We start from the raw sequence: 24,278 nt of genomic DNA on the forward strand, positions 1-24,278 counted from the left end.
TCTATCTGCTATAATTAGAGGTTATCTAGAGAAAGTGACAACCATACATTTTAAAGCCTGATGGAGAAGAATGAGGCTTTCTTATTCCAGATTTGATGAGGCTTTTTGTAGAAAAGCCATATAAAACAGGGTTAGACATTTGCACTAAAGCATTTAGCTGGGATTGTTAGCTTCAAAGATACAATATTTTAAACTCTGCTTGGAATTTTTTAAACTCCTGTTTTTTATATTACCGTTATTTTATCTCAAAATGCTTATCAGAAAACGGCATCCACTGTTATTTCCAGGGGTCAAAAACAATGCTTAAATAAGCAGAAATGATCCAGGAATCTCAGAAGTGATGTAAATAAGTGAGAAGGAATAGTAGCAGTTTCAAACTCCAGACTTCATGCCTGACTCCCTATATAAATAGCCTGAGTCCCTCTATAACCCCACTATTATTTGTGGGAATAAAGTGTGTGGGATTAGCCTTATGATGTAAATAGGAGGACGCTTGTAAAGACTTTGACTTGTAAAGAGTCAAAGTATCCCAAAATACCACCAACTCTTCAAAGGATCTCAAATACAAAAAAAAAAAAAAAAAAAGGTAAGCAGACTTGTCTAATTAAAAAAATTAAAAAATTAAAAATCTTCAAAGGATCTCAAATACAAAAAAAAAAAAAAAAAAAAGGTAAGCAGACTTGTCTAACTAAAATACATCCTTAAATAATGGGCATTACCAGTGTCTCAGCACATTTCTCAGATCTTTTAAGAACTCGACAAAAGCCCATTATAGTGGCTGTTTTTTAGAATTTTAACCTGTGATGTTAAGATTTACTATACATTGGTTACATGAGGTGTACATGGCTTCTTTTTCTTAGTCCTTTATCAATAAAACTGCTATAAATAATCCTAATCTATTTAAGATCATAAAAACTAGATATTTAACTCTTCATTAAATCCCATGTTTAAGCAAAGGAATTTTCCCTTCCCCATTCTCACCCCCCAGCAGATTTTAAGTTCTTTAAGGTAGTGACTATGTAATTACTATTATTTTTAATAGAGTTATAATATAAGGTATGAAAATCCTAAGTGTATAATTTGATTAATTTTACACAAAGTATGTAATATGATGAATTTTTACTCCACGGTTAAAATCTGATCAAGAAGTTAAGCATTTCAACATCTCAGAAGGTCCCCTTGTTCCTTTCTAGTCAAAACCCACCCCTGCTCAGAGGTCACCACCATTTTCGTTTCCATCACCACAGACTCGTTTTGCCTATCCTTGAACTTTTATACAAATTAAATCATAAAGAATGATTCAAATCTCAGTTCTCCTTTCCAAAGTGCCCTGAACGCGGCAAAGGCAAGCTCTCCGTCTGTCAAATGTAGATGGCAGAGCTTGGTGATCACTAATTTTCCACCATCATGTTTCCACTTTTGTTTATGACTTTTGTCATTTATTGTTATGCCTATGAAATTCATCCCTGTTGATGTGTGGATCAATGGTTCATCCTTTTTATTGATGTGTAGCACACCATTGTGTGAGTGGAATATAACACAATGTACTTATCCAGAGTACTGCCAGCAGACATTTGGGTTGTTTCCAATTCCTAGGTATTATGAATGAAGCAGCCATGAATACTCTCGTACATGTCTTTTGGTGGACATGTGGTTTGTCCTGAGTATACCAAGGAGTATAACTGCTGGATCACTGGATAGATGTGTGTTTAGCTTTAGTAGAAACTGCCAGTTTTCCCAAGTGGTTTTACAAATTTATACTCTTACCAGCAATGTTAAGAACTTCAGCTGATTTACATTCTTGTCAACACTAGGTATTTTCAGTCTTTTTGATTTTAGCCAATCTGGTGGGTATATTAATATCTCATCATGGTTTAATTTACCTTTCTCTGATGACTAATGACTTTTGAGCACTTTGTCACATGCTTATTAGCCACTGCTCATCCTCTTTTGTGAAATTCTTAAGTCTTTTACTAATGGGCAAAAATTCTTGATCTGTAGAAGCTCTTTTTAAGAGATGTGATGTTTATGGGGCGCCTGGGTGGCTCAGTTGGTTAAGCATCCGACTTCGGGTCAGGTCATGATCTCGCGGTTTTTGAGTTCAAGCCCCACGTCGGGCTCTGTGTTGACAGCTCAGAGCCTGGAGCCTACTTCTGATTCTGTTTCTCCCCTTCTCTCTACCCCTCCCCTGCTCATGCTCTGTTTCTCAATAATAAATAAACATTAAAAAAAAAATTTATAAGATATGTGATGTTTAGATACAGAATTTGCAGTCCAAAAAATGTCAACTAAAATATTTATTTCTAATGGTCTTCTCAAATTCTAAATATTTATAGTTGTCCATTACATAATATATTCTGAAAACAAGTTTTTTGTTGAATATATGTCTGAGGTCTGTCTTTTCATTCTCTTCAACTTTTGATGAGCAGTAATTTTTAAGGTCAATGGTGTCCAGTTTAGCCATGTTTTTTTTTTTTTTTTTAAATGGTTAATGCTTTACTTGCCTCATTAAGAAATCTTTATCTCAAAGTCTTGAGAAGATATTTTCCTGTTTTATTACAGAACCTTTATTATTTTACCTTTCACATTTAAGTCTACAATTTACTTTTAATTAATTTACATGTTGTGGGACAGACTTTGTTCAACTTCTTCAAGACGATCTTGAGTATTTTAGGCCTTTTCAATCTCTATAAACTTTAGAATATTTGTCAATTTCCTCACACTCATACATACAAACCCTGCTGGGTTTTTGACTGGGATTACATTGAATATATAGTCAGTTTCGGGAGAACATGCAGATTAACCAAACTGAGTTTTCTAATTCATGCACACAAGAGAATGTGTTATTTTAAATACATTAAGAATCTGCCCAGAACCACAAATTTTAGGCAGACAGCAAACAAAATTTTCCAAATCCACTGCAAAGTAATCCAGTCTACAGCATGCTTTGGCTTTTCACTCCTCAGTAACAGAAATACTAGCGTTAATAATGTCTACAGCTAAACAGCATGTCTACATTTAGAGAAGGGCCCCACTGGTCCCATACTGGTATGATTCTTTACCCTACTTATGAACCCGAGGCCCTGTCTGAGTTAGTTCAGATTATACAAAGAAAAACAAATCATTCTTCTTTGCCTCCACTACCTCCTCTTTGTCTTTTCTATCCCTCAAGAATACTCCAGAATTAAAAGACTGGGAAAAAGTAACTCCAAGAGAGAGATCACTGAGGTTATCATTCCAGACTCAGAGATTTCTTTTTTTGCTGTCACTTTCACTTACTTACTCATTCTTCAAAGAGACTGCCTGCCTACTGCATACTTAGTGGTATTGCCTAAGGACAAGAAAAAGCCCCAGATTTGTATTGCTGGGGATCTTCCCAGGAATCAATGGACCCTAAGGGGGCTCTGAATGGGCTTTAGAGGACTAGTGAAAGCCTCAAATTACATAAATATTCTGTGTATGTGCATTTTTCCAAAAGAAGATTCACAGTTTTCATCAGATTCTCAAAAGAGTACAAAATTGAAAAACTCAATCATGCCCTTTCCATGATGGTAATACGACAATTATGTCATTCATGTACATGCGCACCAGTGCATAGGTGGGTGAAATAGAGAATATTTTTGCCAGATTTTGTAACAGTTCAGATTCTGCCTAGACTCTAGTGATAAGCCTAAACAAGAATCTTTAGAAAGTTAAACCCATTAATGTTTCCCTAAGTTGCTACATCAAGGTGAATCTATCTTTAAGATGATGAACCACCTGTCCTTTAAGAAAAAAAAGTGTGTGTGTGTGTGTGTGTGTGTGTGTGTGTGTGTGTGTGTGTGTATCTCAATCAGATCACCTAAAATCAATGAATTTCATATGTGACTTTTTTTTTTTTTTAAGTAAGCTCTATGCCCAACATGGGGCTTGAACTCACAACCCCGAGATCAAGAGTTGCATGCTCTTCTGACTGAGCCAGCCAGGCACCCCTGTTATAGTGACTTTGAAGGTTCTGTTCAAAAGAAAATCCAAAGCCTCCAGGGCTTTGTAGCTAGTCCCTGACACATTAAAAGCCACACAAATTAAAATCCAACCTTCCTACAGTGGCCAGGTTAATCTTTCTAGATGCCATTTTCATCATGGCATTCCTTTCCTCTTCTTTCAATCAAATCTTAATCTCAAAAGGCTCATCTTAAGGTTTACCTCCACCACGTTTAAAGCATATTTGAGCTTCTAAGCTCACAACAATTTCTCTTTTTCTTAATATTATGGTAGCATAATGCTGTGTGGCAGCATTCACATGAGCTTTAAAAACTGCAGCTCCTTGGGCCTCAACCCCAGAGATTCTAATTTAGTGGGTCTGGGATGAGACCCATGAATCTGCTTTTTAAGGATCACTTTGGTGATTATAATATACTTCTAGGTCTGGTTGCCTAGCTTTTTGCCACTCACAGAACACAGACTGTCTTGCATTAATGCTTAACCACGCAGGCAGTCCTCCCAAAGCACTGTAATCATAGTATTTATCACATTACTAAACTCCTTAAGGGTAGAAAGCCCTAGAAGCTAAAGTAGTTTAGGAATATAGGATATGCAGAATAAATGTTTGTTGAATTAATGAACATGGGCTCTGAAGCAAGACAAACTTCGACTCCAATCTTGTGTCACCCTGACCTTGAGCAAGTTATTTAACTCTAAACTTTGGTTTCCTCCTCTGCAAAGTAGGGATAACAAGCACTCTCTGACAAGATTTTTAAGGATTAAATGAATGAATGTATGGAAAGCATCTAGCATACATCCTGACACATAGCAACAAGTGTTAAATACCTGATCCCTCAAAAAAGGGTATTTGAAACTTTTTCTGTATCCTCCATGTGACCTAGTCCTGCCTATATATGGGACACAATTAATAAACATTTGTTGCCTTAACTACATCAAACACCAGTTGCCTCTCAGACTGGCATTCCACACATACCAGGTGTGTGGCCCTGAGATGCTTCTGGAGATAGATCTTGGAGCATAGCATAAATTCATGTAGAAAATAGTGGTGCCATGCCACCTTCAGCTCCAATTATCTGTCTCACTTTTGAATATTCCTACAGAAGTCACGAGCACTCTCTTATCATAGAGCTCAGGAGCTCCAATTGGTTGCTATGTTTTAATAGGTATGATTTTCAAGAATTCAGTTTGTTTTGGGGTGCCTGGCTGGCTCAGTCGGTTAAACGACTGACTGTGAATTTCAGCTCAGGTCATAATCTCACAGTTGTGAGAGTGAGCCCCATGTTGGGCTCTGCTGACAGGGTGGAGCCTGCTTGGGATTCTCTCTCTCTCTCTCTCTCTCTCTCTCTCTCTGCCTCTCCCCTGTGCTCACGCTCTCTCAAAATAAATAAACATTTTAAAAAATGAAAAAAGTCAGCACACACACAAAAAGTTTTTTAAAATTTAGTTTCTTTTCTTACACGACTCCCTAACACTACCTTTGACTCTATAGCGATGAGTCATGCATGAGCAAAGATACCAATATATATAGATGGGAAACTATGCGCCATCCTTCCTTTGTAAAAGAAGCTAAGATAGGTCTGAGTGTAATAAGCCACTGAAATCCTTAGTAAGCAAATTCCTAATGCCTCCTTCAAAAAATTTCTTCACCACGGATACCTTTACTTGAGTTTCTAGCAATGTAAATAAGGGTTTGTACTCTTTGATGTTGGGGTGGGACTCAAAGTCGAGAAATAAATAAGCAAGCACTAGACATAATTCTAAATTACTTACAAAATTTGAGGAACAAGTCATAAAAGTGGTATTTTGAAAGTCACTGAAACAAACACATTTTTAGGCAGTTCCAACTGACTGAAAGACAGCAATAACTTTTTTAAAAAGTTTAAGGAAAACGGATTTCAAGAGAAGTCATCAATAAAATGAAATATGCCCAAGCAAGGAGTTTCAAATAAATATATTTGTTTGATATTCCTAGTTTTACCAAACACCTCAAACTTTTAAACATTTTTCTCTTAAAATGAGACCTACACTTTGGCCAAAGTTCTAAAGGTTCCTGTGCAAACGAGCAGTGAGACTCACAAGAAATTATTATATTTCTGATAAAGTTTTTCTTTTAGCAATTAAAATAACGTAAGCTGAAAACCAAATGCAGAATGTAAGGCAGTTTTTTTTCACGTGAAATTGAAAACTTAAAAGTCCAATGCTAATATCCCCAGGTAAATTTTACATGTATCAAATGTTTAATTCAGGATTAGTTGAGGAGAAGTGATCTCTCAAACCACAATGATTCTATTCACTCATGAGTCTTGACATTTTTAAATATAGCCATAAATAAGCTAACCTATGTTACTTTAACAGCTATATGGTTTTTTAAGAGAAGAAACTTTTCCTACATCTTTAAGTTAATCTGATTAAAAATATTAAAGGTTAAAAATAAAGCATTTAAAGGGCTGCCTGGGTGGCTCAGTCGGCTAAGCATCCGGCTTTGGCTCAGGTCATGATCTCGTGGCTCCTGAGTTCGAGCCCCGTGTCGGGCTCTGTGTTGACAGCCCAGAGCGCTTCAGACTCTGTGTCTCCTTCTCTCTCTGCCCCTCACCTGCTTGTGCTCTCTCACAAATAAATAAGTATTAAAAACAAATAAATAAAGCATTTAAAATTAGGGGCCAATTATTTCCACTTACATCACTCAGACTACATATTACACTCTCTTTTATGTTAAATATTAGTTCAGTTCCTCAGCTAAATAGTAACATTTGCTTTACATTAATTAATATTTATCTGTAGGTCAATACATCTTAGAATTCACTTAAACTTGGTCGTTGTTTACAAATAGGGTCTAAGTTTTCTCAGGTTTCCAAACTCCTTAATAACTTGCACATTCCCTTTTAACTCTCTTTTGCTCTCTATTAACACAATTAAGCATGCGTAGGAAATAGTTTATTCCAAAGAGGAATTTCACTTACATTATCATGTTTAAAAAAACACAACATCTTCAATTCCCGGAAGACCCTTTTGCAAGAGACCAGATTCTGGAAGACGTTGGGCATCTTTTTGAGTGCTACTCTCTTTCCATCTCTTGGATCTGTTACTGACCTAAAGAAGCAATATTTGGGGAGAGGAAGAGAAGAGAAATCAATTCCAAACTTTGTTCTTCAATGTTTCAGAGCATGACAATTCTCTTGATCTTAAACTACTCAATCCACTTAACAATGTTTAAGATATCAGTGAGAAAGAAGATTTTTAAAAAGTACACACCTATAATCAAAGAGAATGTTTAGCCCACCCAATTCATCTGCCATGTTTGTTTTTTTTTAATCCTTCTCTAAATTTATAAACACTTTTTCTGAGAGATCACTTAGCAATACATCTCCGGTAGGAGGGCTAATTAGTGGTAAAGCCATTTTAAAAATGGGGGCAGGTACAGATTAACAAAACCAAAGTCAAATTAGTTTTATGCTTTATTTTCAGAACGAAATTCAAGATGGAAGAGATGTTAATTCACATGTTAATCACATTTAGTTCAACATAAAGAACACAATCTAATTATTTTGGCTTCTTATATAAATGGACATCTTTTAGTAATATGGATTTCAGTAGCTGAACAATAGCTGAACAGTGTCCTCTCTTCAGACAGAAGTCTGAGTGCCAGCTTAGGCTGTAGCTTCTAGGTTACGTAGCTTCCCTTTTGCCCCTTAAAAGGCTCTTAGTATGGTAGCTGCCTCCTGTAGCTTCTTTTAATCGCTCAGTGTCTCCCTTTTTTACCCTTTAGTCTTCTAACACCTATAAAATCAATTCCCTAAGTTACATTTCCCTATGTTTGACAGACTAGTATGGTTTCCATTTTTCTGACTGAACCCAAATGATACACATTAAATCAAATTAAAGGCAACAAAGCACTGAATTTGTTAAAATATGTCCAATTGGCCATTTTGCAAGTGATTTTCTGTGAATTATCTTTTTTTTTTTAATGGTTCAGTAAAGGATTCTAAACTCTTTTTTTAATTTATTTTTGAGAAAGAGACAGAGAAAGAGCAAGTGTGGGAGGGGCAGAAAGAGAGGGAAAGAGACAGAGAATCCCAAATAGGCTCCACACTCAGCACAGAGCCTGACTTGGGGCTTGAACTCAGGAACCTGCGAGATCATGACCTGAGCCAAAATCAAGAGTCAGATGTTTAACCGACTGAGCCACCTAGGTGCCCCCATGAATTATCTTAGAGCTTTTTTTCCTACCACCCATCACCTACGACTGGCTATCCCTGTAGAATTTATTCCTGTCAAATTTATTTTGCTGATTCCTACCTGTCATTCTTGGCGACCATTATCTTTCAGTTCCTGTTTCAGCCATCAATGCTTTGGCTGTCTCTCCCAGACTTGTTTCATTTAAAAGTCTGATCTATAGGTTATCAATGCCTTTATCCAAGTTATTCAATTAAAGTTCAGAACAGGACAGAACAGATCTGCAACAGATACAATACTAGAAACCACCTATGAGACCAGTATCCAATTATTATTCAAAATTAATTACTTATTTAATTAACCATAATCACTCAGTTTATTTCTTCCTATTGTCCACAAGAAATCAGATACTCATCAAACTGCCTTCCTGAAAATGAAGCATTCCTATTATCTACCAACCTGTCTAAAAACTATACAAACTTCTTTATGAATACCATGACTTTATAAATTAATCTTAGTGATCACTACTTCTTTTCCTACGTGCTCATGGAAACTCTTAAATCGCGCATTCTAGTATTGTTAAACAGCATGAGGACTCTACTGTCTCCCAATGACTGAACATTTGGTAAAATAATGAAGTTATAATTTTTAAGTCTTCAATAGCTTCAACTGTAATTCAACTAAGAGACGTAACATTCTTGACTATTGCTTAAAAAATACCAACCCAATGCTTGCTTTGGCAGCACATAGACTAAAATTGGAATGTAAGAGATTAGCATGGCCCCTGTGCAAGGATGACGTGAAAATTAGGCATATGTCCCATATTAAAAAAAAAAAAAAAAAAAAACCCAGAAACCCAGTCCGTAACACTCCTAAAAATCCACATAAACCTGGTAAGTAAAATAGGAAGGAAACTGAATATAATATTATATATATTCAGACTGTTAAAAATAATTTTTTCCTTTTAACACACCACTTCTTCTATTTTTAAGTTTTAAGTTCTTTGTTTTTTCAACGTTTATTTATTTTGAGAGAGAGAGCACGCGCGCGAGAGCGAGCGTGCAAGCAGAAGGGGGGCAGAGAGAAGAGAATCCCAAGCAGGCTCCATGCTGCCAGCGCAGAGCCCAATGCAGGCCTCGATCTTGCGAACCATAGGATCATGACCTGAGCCGAAATCAAGAGTCAGAAGCTTAGGCGCCCCCTACACCACTTCTATAACTAGATACTAGAAGATAAAAATGTCAATGATATAGCAAGGAAGGAAAATTTTGGACCACATATTGCATTTAGTTGTCAATGTCTTTTGAGACTTCTTTAATGTAGAATAGTTACTTAGCATTCCTTTGTCTTTCATGACACTGCCATTTTTGAAGAGGACAGGCCCGTTTTTTTTGCAGACTGCTCCTCAATTTGGGTTTGTGTAGTGTTTTCTCATGATGAGATTCAGGTTATGTATTTTTAACAGGAATAACTCAGAAGTGATGTCTTCTCAGTGCATCACACTAGGAGGCACATGATGTCAATTTCCCCCATTTCTGGTGATCTTTGATCACTGGGATGAGGTGTCTGTCAGGTCGCTACACTGCAAAATGACTATGTTTTCCCTTTCTAATTGTGTCACTGTTCTACTCCTCATCAAACTTTGACCCATTTAGTATCCATTGGCAACTTTTGCCTGAACCAACTAATACTACAGTGGTTGCCAAATGGTACCTTAATAATTGTAGCGTCTTTCTAAATAGCTAGCCTACCCAACAATCATTAGTTTTAAAGAATGAGGGAACTCATTTAATACACTGCCCTTTCCAGAGAGGCCTCAGACAGCAATACTTCTTTCCAACGCTGGCCTTCTTTTTGGTCCTGACTCTACTGCGGTAAGGAAAGCTGCTCTAAGATAAACCTACTCTTGGCTCAAGGTTAGTACTGTGCCTTGCAATGTTTTAAGGCAAAATTCACAAAGCAGCGTTTTATTTTATTATTCATGCAAAAGCCAGTCATGCTTGTGGCTGGTAACAATATAACTCTAATGAATGTGAATGGCTGTGCAGTAATTTCACGCCATGTTGAGTTTGTTCTCTCTTAACTTGAGGTAGCAGATGCTTTAGTTCAGCACAAACAGTACCACAGAACACAGATAAGTGTGGAAGCCTGTTACACAGGAATTCTTTTATTTTCTTTGTTACTGAAAGGCTTGCTGTGCTTAGTTTCTCTGCTGCTGCAATACCCTGGTTATTCCAACTGTACTTGTTAATGAAGCCCCAGCTGTAGAGATAATGAACTAACATTTAGGGCAACTTTCCTCAGTTCAGAAAAAAAGGAGGCATCCTTTGATCTACAATTCACTTACTGGTCAGTTATTTTCTCTACTGAATACTGGATGCCCTAAATAAAACAGTGCATCTGTCATTTCACCTGATTATCTTCATGAGCAGTCACGTTACACTAAAACAGGTATTTCTTTCCTATGTTTTAAATCAACATGTGATTCTGCAAACAGTATATTAAAGATACAGTTTTAAGGGTTGTGAAAAAATAATTCTTTCTTATATCTGTCCAGAGTATATGTATCAGTCCTTCTCCTACGTTTGGAATACAGGTTCAACTTTTTTAAACAGCCAGAAGAATCCACAAGCCATTCTTCAGAGAAATATAGTTAGCCAAAAGAGTACAAAACCAAAATAGGGAGCTTTTTGGATCTGGTGTGGTTGTTTTGTTCTAGAGCTCTCTTAATCCCAGGAAACTCTGACCACTGCCACAAATATGCTTAAATTATGGAAAAGTAGAAGGGCTGGAATGAAACAAGAGTGAAACTTATTGGGGACACACTTTGAGACACTAGAACCTTACACTACAACATCTTTAAATCACTATCGCTACACTAAGCAAGTATCTTCAAGAAACTATATGCTCCTCATTTATTTTATGTGAAGAATTTTTTCCCCACATGGGTTAGCAGTTTTAAAGTTTGTGTTTCTGATACAGGTTTTTTTTTTTTTTTTTCTCTCTGATACAGGTTTTTAACTATTCAAAGCAAATAAATAATTTATAATGAAAATGTTTCACTAAGATTGAGAAAATCAGGCTCTTCTAATTCTATTCACATAAACTTGTAATCAGCAATCTTCTATTTTTGCTATGCACACTACAATTACTACGTCAACTGTACCAATAAAGAACGTATCTCAATAACAGAACCTAACTAGACTCTAAATATTTAGATTATTGCCTTTGCATTCACTTTGAAATTCATTTCCTTAAAAGTTATTTTTACTCGTATTTAGATTAAGTCTGCTTGAGAAAACAATAGCAAACTATGAGGTAAAATTTCTGACAACAAATACCTCTAAATACTGTATCTTATTTGTACCTTAGTCCTTATATGTTCAACGACACTGTAAGTTAGGGAATAAGGAATTTATTTTTACATCTCTTTGGTCTTTCTAACCAAAATTTTAACAGGCTACAGTTTGTGTGTACTTTGACATAATTTACAGAATTGCACACTATTTAGAGGAATAAACTTTCTAGGCTTCCCTGTCTCCACCTAAAAACACATGAAGAAAGATTCTCATATTTAGGTAATTTGTTCCATTGGCTGGAGTTTTCTGATGTTTGGTTATTGGTTTTTCTTTTATGTTGATTCGAATTTGGTATTTGCTGAGTTAGCGCTCTAGAAGAAATCCTTTTCCTTTTTTTCAAGATCCTCCTAAAGTGATCCCAAATTTGTGAATCTGATATTACAAGGTAAAAAGGCCTTATACAATAACTAAACCAAAGCAGTGAAATGGTTCGTTCTTTTTCTCATACCCTAACATACCACTATTAATCAGAAGAAGCAAAATACCTACATTTAACTGAAAGTGTTAAATATGAACTGAAACATCCCCTAACTCTGTGTTTAAACAAGTATATATAGCAATGGCCCCAGCAGGTGAGATATCCCTGGACCATTCTGACCGACAGGGAGATCCCCAGGGGTGCTGATAAGGGAGGAGATCCCCAGGGGTGCTGATAAGGGTGCTGATAAGGAACAGGCACATCATTCAATATTAGGCTGTCATATTTATTTTCAAATACTTGTTGCCAGTGAAAAAGATCTAACTTTTAGGACCCCAATTCCCCACCAATAATCATTGGTTAAGTTAAAACATAGGTGGAAAATCCTTTTATACTAATTATTATTGACTTGAGAACATTTTATTGTTCTTCAGACCATGAATTAATTATAATTAGCTCTATCCTTACTGCAGACGCTGGCAAAGACACAGAGACCTCTCAGTTGCTGTCAAATATCTTTGTGAGGAGTATGACTTGCCTGCAAGAAAGTTGCCACACTGTCTTTTCAATAAGGATTTTCTCATGTTAGAGGGTGAACATGACACAGCCTAGCCTGCCAAGTCTAGGAAGTTTTCATGGCCCACTAGCCACAGTCCTCTCCTAGAAACAGACCCATGAATATTGTATGGGAAAGAGAACCACCTGCAATGAAAAAAAGGTTTCTGTTCAAAGCCACCACAAAGGGAAAAAATCCACAACTGCATCTTCTTCTTACATTTTAATAGTTTATGACAAAAAGAAGTTATAAAAGATAACCCAAACTCAACCTATGTCACACAAAAATGTGCTTGCTTTTAATCCCACTGATGACTTCTTAAAAGATATGTGTTCAGTAATAGGAATACTGAGGAATATAAAGAATTTTTTAATAAAGAATTTTTTTAAGTTAAAGAATGGCAATTTTGTTGCTCATTAGGTTTATAAATGTAGAAGACACCAAATGAAAGAAAAGAATGGTTTCATTCACACAGTCGGTTTTTAACAGTATGGTTTTGTTGATGTCAAAAAATTATAATGAATTTAGAAACACAAAGTTCACGTCATTGGAAGAAATGTCATTTTTAATTATTTTTAATATGTTAGTGGCTAAGCTAATATTTTAATAATTTCTTAACAAAAAATGTAAGTCCCAATATGTTGTTAGTTAAAAGCAAACTGAACATACCAACCAATATACCAATAAAATGTAATTTTTGAAATAAAAAGGAACATAAGGTTTGGAATTATGGTTATAAATAAAATGTTCCTATTTTTCTAGGAATGTATATACTTAAGTACATATAGGTGAAGTGACATGAGATTTAAGATTTGTTTTAAAATATTTCATTAAAAAGAATTGTTGAAATAAATGAAGCAAATGTTGATAATTACTGAATCTAGTGGTTGGTAAAATGGGGTTAAACCATTCAAAAATAAAGAAAATATATGTTTGAAAAAATTTCTAAGTAAAAGCACTGAAATTTTAAAAAATGTCTAAATACTCTTTACAATATAAAAAATATCCATTATCTTTGATTAAAGCTAACAAAAGCTAAGTAAGCAAGACTTCTACGTAAAAAGACTAAAAAAAATTGAAATTAAAGACATAAATAATGGAGAGACATACCATATTCATGGACTAGAAAACTCAATATTACAAAAATTTCAATTCTCCCCAACCTGATTTATAGATGCACTGAAATTCCAATCAAAGCCCCAAAAGGTTTTCTTTTGTGGAACTAGACAAATTAGTTCTAAAGTCTTTATGGAAATGTACATATGCCACAGACTGCTAAGACAGTCCTGAAGAATAAGGTGGGAAAAATTGCTCTACCACATATGAAAAGTTATCATAAAGCTACAACAGCATAGATAGTGTAATTTTGGTGCAATGGACCAATAAAACAGAAATATGACCCATAAACAGATTCTTCAGCTTCAAACCCATCCGTCTAAACACAAATATGTAATACCAGGGCTATGACTGCAAACCACATTTTGGTTTTGCCAACCAGCTCCATGTTAGGCTCTGCCAAAAGGGGGCTTTGTAGGAGACTACAAGGCTGGAGGAAGAAAAGGGGACTTACCCCTTCCTATGGGCTTCCTGTCTGTCTCTTGTTTCTGTCAACCTAGCAACACTTCTTCACTCCCAGCAGTGGCAGTGTCTTTCTATAACTTTGTGGCTGAACCCAGTTTATAGTTTCCTCACTTGCAGAACCAGCCTCACTGCCTCTTCCACCCCCAGATACCAGCACTAATGAGTTAGTATCCTCTGCTTTAGATGTCTGAATTTCTGCTGCATGGGGTTCCAAGTCCTAATAATTCTGACCTCTTCCATGATATTCCTCTAGCCATAGCTAGAGGTGGCTGTTACTTCCATGATACCTCAGTGTTCTCTTATCTTTTTAATTACCTACAACTTTACAAACAACTTTATAGCTAATTAGCATCTCTCCCCACTTTAAACTGTTTAAACAACTGGTGTGGTTTCTTTCTCCTGACTGGACCCTGACAGATACGACATTCTTTTCAATGTATGGTACTAGAATAAGGAGATATCACGTGGAAAAACAGAATGAATCTTCATCTCTACTTCACTCCATACACAAAAATAAATTCCAGGTGGAATGCAGATACAAATGTGAAAAGCAGTATCATACAGCTTTTAGAAGATAACATATAGAAGATCTTCAAGATACTGGGGAAGGGAAAGATTTCTTCAATAGGACACAAAAAGCACAAATCATAATGCAGAAGAAAAATTCATTTTTTTGACTACTTTAAAATCAAGAACTTTTCATTATCTGTACATTAAGAGTAAAAATGCAAGTCATACAGAAGACGCTTGAACACATATATAAGGAACAAAGCATTTATCCAGATACGTGCAGAACTCCTACAAATCAATTTTTAAAAAGGGCTTGAAAGGGCATTTTACAAAATAGAATAATCCAAATAGGCAATAAACATATGAAAAGGATATCAGCCTTATTAGTCATTTTGGAAATGAAAATTAAAACCACAGTGAGCAAGTACTATAAAACTAATGGCCAGTAATGGCCATTATAAAATGGCCAGTAATAAAAAGATGATACCAAATCTTTGGTGATATGTGGTGCAATGGCAATTCTTACAGAGTGCTAGTAGGAATTTAAATTGGTACAATCGCTATGGGAAACAGATGGGCTTTATATACTAAAATGAAGACATGAATACACTGTGACCCAGCAATCTGACTCCAAGGTATATACCCCAAAGGAATGTGCACACCTATCACTAAACATACAAGTGTGTTCATGGCAACATTTTTAGTACCCTTAAAACTGGAAACAATCCATATATCCATGAACAGTAGGATAGAGTAACAAATTGTTGTGAATTCATAAGAAAACTCTACAGTAACTAAAATGAATTACTGCTACATACAACAACACAGACAAACTTTATACACATAATTTTGAACAAAAAAACCCAGTCACAAATAATAATGTAAGATTTCATTTCCATAATATTAAAAATAAAAGCAAATTTGAACTCAAATGATTAGGGATGTATACTTAGGAGACAGAAACTATTAAAAAAGGAAACCGTTACCATAAAAACCAGGACAGTGGTTATCTTGGGGGAGGAGACAATGATGGGGAGGGTGCAGAGGAGACTTCTGGGTGTTAGCAATGTCCTATATTTCTCACATGACTCATGGCTATAGAGGTATATACTTTGTGATAAATAAAAAAGTTGTATATTTTGTACACACTTCTGTATTTGTGTTATTATGTAACCGAAAAGGTAAAGATAAGCTTCTCAGTTAAAAATTTAACATGAGGGGCGCCTGGGTGGCGCAGTCGGTTAAGCGTCCGACTTCAGCCAGGTCACAATCTCGCGGTCCGTGAGTTCGAGCCCCGCGTCGGGCTCTGGGCTGATGGCTCAGAGCCTGGAGCCTGTTTCCGATTCTGTGTCTCCCTCTCTCTCTGCCCCTCCCCCGTTCATGCTCTGTCTCTCTCTGTCCCAAAAATAAATAAAAGTTGAAAAAAAAAATTTTTTTTTAAAAAAATTTAACATGAAAAGGTACTTTAGGTTGAAATTTGTACAATGAGTAATTTTTAAAGGGGACAATTCTGGGGCGCCTGGGTGGCTCAGTTGGTTAAGTGTCCAATTCTTGACTTCGGCTCTGGTCATGATCTCATGGTTCGTGAGCTCGAGCCTCATGTTGGGCTCTGCACTGACAGTGGGGAGGCTGCTTGGGATTCTCTTTCTCTCTCTCTGCCCTTTCCCTGCTTGTGATGTCTCTCTCAAAATTAAAAAAAAAAAAAAAAAGAGGACAATTATCTTCATAAGGATACACATCTATACAAGCCCAATGAATTTTGTCATATATTTTCTTATACCACTGATTTATTCTGTAGAGAGGAGTATATGTAACATCTTTCATATGTTTTGGTAGAATTCCAAAGGAATTTACTTTAAAAAATAAACGTTTTCTTCATCATTACACAAGAATATGCTATTAAGAAACATTCCACAGGAGAGTGCTATCAGCAGTATTATAGCAGAACTAAGTCCCACACCTAATCTAGTCACAATCTCCTAACTTCTTCCATTGTTAAGCAAAATGCTGAAGCAGCTACAATACATAGATGTGCTTCAGGTTTTTAATTAGTGAGCCCTTTAAAAATAACCAAAACCAAAAATATTGCAAATACAAAGCAGGAGGCAAGATTTCCAGCTGTGGCAAACTGAAGAGGTCAGCAAATCCTTTCCCCTCAAAACAACTATAAAACTGGACAAAAATGTCAAAAACAACCATTTCAGGACTCCAGAAAATAACTAAAGTCAAACAACCAATTCAAAAGTGTTTATTTATGAAAAACTGTGGAACTTTGGGTAAGAACAATGAAAGTCAAGTGGTGTTATTGCTTGGGCTGCTCCTTACTCACCCCCACCCCCCACCCAAGCACAGTCCAGGCTGTTGGCCACGAAAACCAGCAGCTTCACTGCGTGAAGTTGCTGATGTGATCTGAAGTGGAGTATTAAACTCAACTGGAAAAGAAAAGAGAAAGCCTACGGCTCTGCAAGTCTAGGTTGTTATCCCAGCTGGGAAATGAGATAGACTAACATAAATCCAGAAATTTAACAAGGGGATTCTGGAAATGATAGTCACAGTGGGCTAGGTAAACTCTCCACACGTCCCTAGAGAACTGAAGGCTGCTTATGTACTCAGAGGTGACCTGAGAAGGCCTCTGCTCTGCACATACCCATGGCCGACTGAGAGGCTTTCCACAGGTAAAGGGAAGAACGGAGAGGCTCAACAGAAAATAAAAGCTGGAGCATATTTGGAAACTGGATGAGCTCCCTAACATACTCGCAATGGAAAGAAGCCTTACTGGCTCAAGATGTTTGAGCACAACCTTTAACTCATCACTGGCTGACCACTGAGCTACAAAGACACAAAGGGCATCCCAAGAGGGTCAGGCTAAAAATTAAAAAAAAACCTAAGCAGATTTAAGTGGCTGCACCCCACGGGGGAGGAAGATTGTGCACCTTAAGTCCAGCCAAATTACTTAAATATAAGCAAACATACACAATAATAGCAATATGTCAATAATGACAACCCTCAGATGGAAGGGGGACTGGGGAAGAATCAGATCCAGAGTTGTTATAATATATTATCAAATATGTCCAGTTTTTAACAAAAAAAATTACAAGATGTGTAAACAAACAGTAAAATGTGACCCATACTCAGGGGAAAAAGCAGTCAATAGAAATACTTTCTGAGTGAGCCCAGATATTGCATTCAGTAACACTTCAAAGGCAACTACTATAAATATATTCAAAGGATTAAAGGAAATCATGTTTAAAGAATTTTAAAAAATATGGTGACAATGACTCAACAAATAGGACAGCTCAATATAAAAACAAATTAAAAAAACATAAGATCCAAATCAAATTCAAGAGTTGAAAAGTACAATATTAGAAATGAAAAATTCAGTAGATTGGCCCAATAGTGGATATGAAATAGCATAAGAAAGAATCAGTAAACTTAAAAGATAGGTCAATAGAAATTAACAAGAACAGACAAGAAAAAGTTTGAAAAAAAATGAAGACAGCTTCAGAGACCTACGCAGTAACACAGAGTACACCAACATATACCTAATGGGAGTTCCAGAAGAACAGAGAGAAAGGGCAGAAAAAAATATTTGAAGAAATAATGGTTTAAAAGTTTCCAAATCTGATAAAAATCTATAGATCCAAAAAGCTCAAACATCCCATACAGGATAAACACAAGAGTTCTGCATCTAGAGATGTCAGAATCAAAGATATTTCAAGTCCAAGAAACTCTTGAAAATAATGAGGAAAAACAATACAATTGCTGACTGACTTTTCATCAGATATCATTGAGGTCAGAAGGCAGTGGAATGCCATGTTTGCAGTGGTGGTGGTGGGCAGGCAAAAATTCTATATCCAATGAAAAAAGACCCTGTCCTTCAAAAATAAAGGCAAAATGAAAACATTCAAAAATAAGTAATGATGGAACAGAATGTGTTGCCAGCAGATGTGCCTTACAGGTAATAATCTCAGATGGTAACTCAAATCCACAAGAAGAAATGAAAAGCTAGAAATGGCAAATACGTAGGTAAATAGAAGAATATTTTAATTTTATTTTTGTATTAAGTTTTTATGTTAATTCCGGTATAGTTAACATACAGTGTTACGTTAGTTTCAGGTGCACAATATAGCGATTCAAACTCTACACATTACTCGGTGCTCACTATAAAAAGAATCCTTATCACCTATTTCACCCATCCCCACCCCACCCCCACCTCCCCTCTGGTAACTAACAGTTTGTTCTCTACAGTCAAGAGTCTGTTTCTTGGTTTGTTTCTCTCTCCTTCCCCCTGACCCCCGACTTTGCTTGTTTGTTTTCTTAAATTCCACATACGAGTGAAATCATATGGTTATTTGTTTCTCCAACTCACTTATTTCCTTAGCATTATACTTCCTAGATCCACCCCTCTTGTTGCAAATGGCAAATTACTCCCTCTCTCCCTGTCTCTCTCTATCTCTCTCTATCTCTCTCTCTCTCTCTCACACACACACACACACACACACACACACACACACACACACTTGGGCTGCTTTCATAATTTGGCTATTGTAAATAATGCTGCTGTAAACATAGAATGCATGTATCATTTTGAATTTGTGTTTTTGTATTTTGGGGGTAAATGCTCAGCAGTGTGATTACTGGATCACAGGGCAGTTCCATTTTTAAATTTTGAGGAACCTCCATACTGTTTTCCACAGTGGCTGCACAAGTTTGCATTCCCACCAACAGTGCAAGAGAGTTCCTTTTTCTACACATCCTCTCCAATACCTGTTGTTCTTGTGGTTTTGTTTTTGGCCATTCTAACAGGTATGAGCCGATTATCTCATTGTAGCTTTGATTTGCATTTCCCTGATGATGAGTGATGTTGAGCATCTCTTCATGTCTCTGTTGGCCACCTGCATGTCTTCACTGGAGAAATGCCTGTTCATGTCTTCTTCCCATTTTTAACTGGATTATTTGTTTTTTGGGTGTTGAGCTGTATAAGTTCGTTTTATATTTTGGATACTAATCTTTTACCAGAGATGTCATCTGCCAATATCTTCTCCCATTCAGTAGGTTGTCTTTTAGTTTTGTTGACTGTTTCCTTTGCTGTGCAGACGCTTTTTATTTTGATACAGTCCCAATAGTTTATCTTTGCTTTTGTTTTCCTTCCCTCAGGAGACATATCTAGAAAAAAAGTTGATACATCCAATGTCAGAGAAATTACTGCCTATGCTCTATTATAGGTCTCATATTTAGGTCTTTAATCCATTTAGAATTTATTTTTGGGTATGGCATAACTCAGGGGTCCAATTTCATTCTTTTGCATGTAGTTGTCCAGTTCTCTCAACACCATTTGTTGAAAAGACTGTCTTTTCCTCATTGCATATTCTTTCCTCCTTTGTCAAAGATTACTTGATCATAAACATGGAGTTATTTCTGGGCTTTCTATTCTATTCCACTGATCTGTGTGCCTGTTTTGATGCCAGTACCATACTGTTTTGATTACTACAGCTTTGTAGTATAACTTGAAAGTTGGAATTGCGATACCTCCAACTTTGTTTTTCTTTTTCAAGATTGTTTTGGCTATTCGGGGTTTTCTGTGGTTCCATACACATTTTAGGATTGTTTGCTCTAGTTCTGTGAAAAATGTTGCTGGTATTTTGATAGGGATTGCATTGTATCTGTAGACTCTTTTGGGTAGTATAGACATTTTAGCAATATTTGTTCTTCCAATTCATGAGTATGGACTATCTTTCCACTTGTTTGTGCTGTCTCCAATACCTTTCATCAAAATTTTATAGTTTTCAGAATACAGGTCTTTCACCTCCTTGGTTAAGTTTATTCTGAGATATTTAATTATCTTTGATAAAACTGTAAATGGGACTGCTTTCTTAATTTCCCTTTCTGTTGCTTCATTATTGGTATATAAAAATGCCACAGATTTCTATACATTGATTTTGTATACTGCTACCTTACAGAACTCATTTATCAGTTTATCATTTATCAGTTTGTGGTAGGGTCTTTAGGGTTTCCTATATGTAATATCATGTTGTCTGCAAATAGTGAAAGTTTTACTTTTTCCTTACCAATTTGGATGCCTTTTGTTTCCTCCTCTTGTCTGACTGTTGTAGCTATGACTTTCAGTAGTATTTTAAATAACAGTGGTGAGAGTGGATATCCCTTATTCCTGACCTTAGGGGAAATGCCCTTAGATTTTCACCATTATGATGTTGGTGTTTTTTTCTTTATATATGGCTTTTATTATGTTGAGGTACGTTCCTTCTAATCTTACTTTGTTGAGAGGGTTATTTTTTTTTTTTATCATGAATGGATACTGTACTTTGTCAAATGCTTTTGCTCCATCTATTGAAATGAAAATATGTTTTTTATCTCTCCTTTTATCGATGTGATGTATAACACTGATTGCAAATATTGAACCACCCTTGCATCCCAGGAATAAATCCCACTTGACTGTGGTGAATGATTTTTTTAATGTATTGTTGGATTTGGTTTGTTAATATTTTGTTAAGGATTTTTGCATCTATGTTCATCACAGATATTGGCCTGTAATTCTCTTTTTTGTAGTGTCTTTATCTGGTTTTGGTATCAGGGTAATGCTGGCTTCATAGAATGAACTAGGAAGTTTTCCTCTCTCTTTCATTTTTTGGAATAATTTGAGAAGAACAGGTTCAAATATTTGGTAGAATTCACCTCTGAAGCTGTTTGGCCTTGGACTTCTGCTTGCTGGGAGTTTTTAAATTACTGATTCAATTTCATTGCTGGTAAATCAGTCTGTTCAAAATTTCTATTTCTTCCTAATTCAGTTTTGGGAGGTTTTATGTTTATAGGAATTTATTCATTTCTTCTGGGATGTCCAATTTGTTGGCATATAACTTTGCAAAATATTCTCTTACAAACTTTTGTATTTCTGTGGTATCAGTTGTTAACTTTCCTCCTTCACTTCTGATTTTATTTGAGTCCTTGCTCTCTCCCTCTCTTTTTTCTTGGATGAGTCTGACTAAAGGTTTATAGATTTTGTTGATCTTTTCAAAAAACCAGCTCCTGGTTTCATTGACTTGTTGTGTGTGTATGTATTTCTGTGTGTGTGTGTGTGTGTGTGTGTGTGTGTGTGTGTGTATATGTATATATCTTCCTTAATCCAGGTTTTGGATTTTGCCTATTGTTATTTTTCTAGTTCCTTTAGATACAATGTTATGTTGTTTATTTGGGATTTTTCTTGCTTATTGAGGTAGACCTGTATGGCTATAAACTTACCTCTTAGAATAGCTTTTGCTGTATCTTGAAGATATTTGGACTACCGTGTTTTCCTTTTCATTTGTATTTTTTTTTATTTCATCTTTGATTTCTTGGCTGACTTATTCATTATTTAGTAGCATGTTATTTAACCTCCGTGTATTTGTGTGCTTTCCAGGTTTTTTCTTGCCATTGATTTCTAGTTTCATAGTGTGGTCAGAAAAGATGCATGGTAGGACTTCAGTCTTTTATTAAAAAAAATTTTTTTTAAATGTTTATTTATTTTTGAGACAGAGAGAGACAGAACATGAACGGGGGAGGATCAGAGAGGGAGATACAGAATCTGAAGAAGGCTCCAGGTTCCAAGCTGTCAGCACAGAGCCCGACGCCGGGTTCGAACTCACGGACCATGAGATCATGACCTGAGCCGAAGTCAGATGCTCAACCGACTGAGCCACCCAGGTGTCCCAGGACTTCAGTCTTTTTGAATTTGTTGAGATTTGTTTGTGGCTTAATATATGATCCATTCTGGAGAATGATCCATGTGTATCTGAATGTGTATTCTGGGATGAATGTGAAAATACCTGTTAGATCCATCTGGTCCAATGTATCATTCAAAGCTACTGTTTCCTTGTTGATTTTCTGCTTGAATGATCTATCCATTGGTGTAAGTGGGTGTTAAAGTCCCCTACTATTATTGTATTACTATTGATTATTTCTTTTATGTTTGTTATTAACTGCTTTACATATCTGGGTGCTTCCATGTTGACTGCAGATATATTTATAATTGTTAGATATTTTTGTTGGACTATACCATTTATGATTATATAGTGTCCTTCTTTGTCCCTTGTTACAGCCTCTGTTTCAAAGTTTATTTTGTCTGATATTATGTATTGTTACTCCAGCTTTCTTTTCACTTCTATTTGCATGACAGGATTCTCCATCCATTCATCTTCAGTCTACATGTGTTTTTAGGTCTGAAACAAGTGTTTTGTAGGCAAGAATATATTGTTGGGTTTATAACATATATAGAGTATATATTTATACATATTTCATTATATTATTTTGTAGAAGTTTATGTATATATTATGTCTTATTACATATATATATGTATATGTATATATGACACAAAAGGGGAAGGAAATTGAGCTATATTAGAATGAAATTACTGAATTTTATCAGAATTAAGATAGTACTGGGGCACCTGGATGGCTCCGTTGGTTAAGTGACTCTTGGTTTGGGCTCGGGTCATGATTCACTGTTTGTAGGTTCAAGCCCCACGTGGAGCTCTGTGCTAGCAGTGCAGTGACTGCTTGGGATTTTCTCTCTCTCCCCCTCTTCCTTTGCCCATCCCTTGCTCATGTGCATGTTCTCTCTCAAAATAAATAAAATTTACTTAAGAAAAATCAAGATAGTATTAATCTGAAATAGATTGTTCAGAAGTAAAGATGCATACTACAATCTTTAGAGCAATAAAAAAAGTAATAAAAAGCCAAGAGAGGATTAAAAAAAATAAACAGATGAATTAATCAACTAAAAAAGTTTAACATAAAAGAAATACAATTTTGAAGCACAAATTTAACAAAAAGAAATAAAGAATATAAAAATTAAAAAAACGTGAGATATATAGAAAGCAAACAGAAAAATGGCAAATGTAAATTCAGTTATATTAATAATTACACTAAATGTGAATGGATCTAAACACTTCAAATCAAAAGGCAGAGATTGTCTGACTTTAATTTTTGAAAAATTCAACTATGGGGTGCCTGGATGGTTCAGTCAGTTAAGTGTCTGACTTCATCTCAGGTCACCATTTCACGGTTTGTGAGTTTGGGCCCCACATCAGGCTCTGTGCTGACAGCTCAGAGCCTGGAGCTTGCTTTGGATTCTGTGTCTCCCTCTCTCTCTGCCCCTCCCTTGCTTGTGCTCTGTCTGTCTCTCTCTCAAAAAATAAACATTTAAAAAAATTTTAAAAATTCAACTATATGCTATCTACAAAAAACACATCTTATATGCCATATAAATAGTGATTATAAGAGAGTTAGAGAGGTATATTAATATATATATATTTATATATAAGATATATTTACTTTAAATATAAATTAAATATAAATATTTTATATTTATATTAAAATATATAAATATATATTATATAATAATATAATAATTTATATAATATATAAGTATAAATTATATAAAATAATATTTTATATTTATATTAAATATAAATATATATTTATATATAAATGTATATATAAATAAATCCTGTCTTTATATTAATACACACACACACACACACACACACACACACACACACACACAGTGTGCTCTTGGTATTGGGGGTAGATTCCCATGATGCATCACTTACATACAACACCCAGTGCTCATCCCAACAAGTGCCCTCCTCAATGCCAATCACCCATTTTTCCCTCTCCCCCACACCCCATCCACCCTCAGTTTG

The 24,278-nt window shown here is 35.7% G+C and overlaps 1 protein-coding gene and 1 pseudogene across 2 annotated transcripts in view; one reads left to right on the forward strand and one right to left on the reverse strand.

Moving 5' to 3' along the window:
- Nucleotides 1-24,278, reverse strand: part of NLK (nemo like kinase) — a 166,668-nt gene that overhangs the window by 63,664 nt on the left and 78,726 nt on the right. For both annotated transcript variants that reach the window (XM_045487971.1, XM_045487972.1), the window contains exon 2: nucleotides 6,945-7,074. In XM_045487971.1, the coding sequence (XP_045343927.1) occupies nucleotides 6,945-7,074 (130 nt within the window). The remainder of the gene's footprint in view (nucleotides 1-6,944; nucleotides 7,075-24,278) is intronic.
- Nucleotides 8,889-8,986, forward strand: LOC123604711 (annotated as a pseudogene).

Source organism: Leopardus geoffroyi, chromosome E1 (genome assembly GCF_018350155.1).
Source record: "Leopardus geoffroyi isolate Oge1 chromosome E1, O.geoffroyi_Oge1_pat1.0, whole genome shotgun sequence".
Taxonomy (NCBI): Eukaryota; Metazoa; Chordata; class Mammalia; order Carnivora; family Felidae; genus Leopardus; species Leopardus geoffroyi.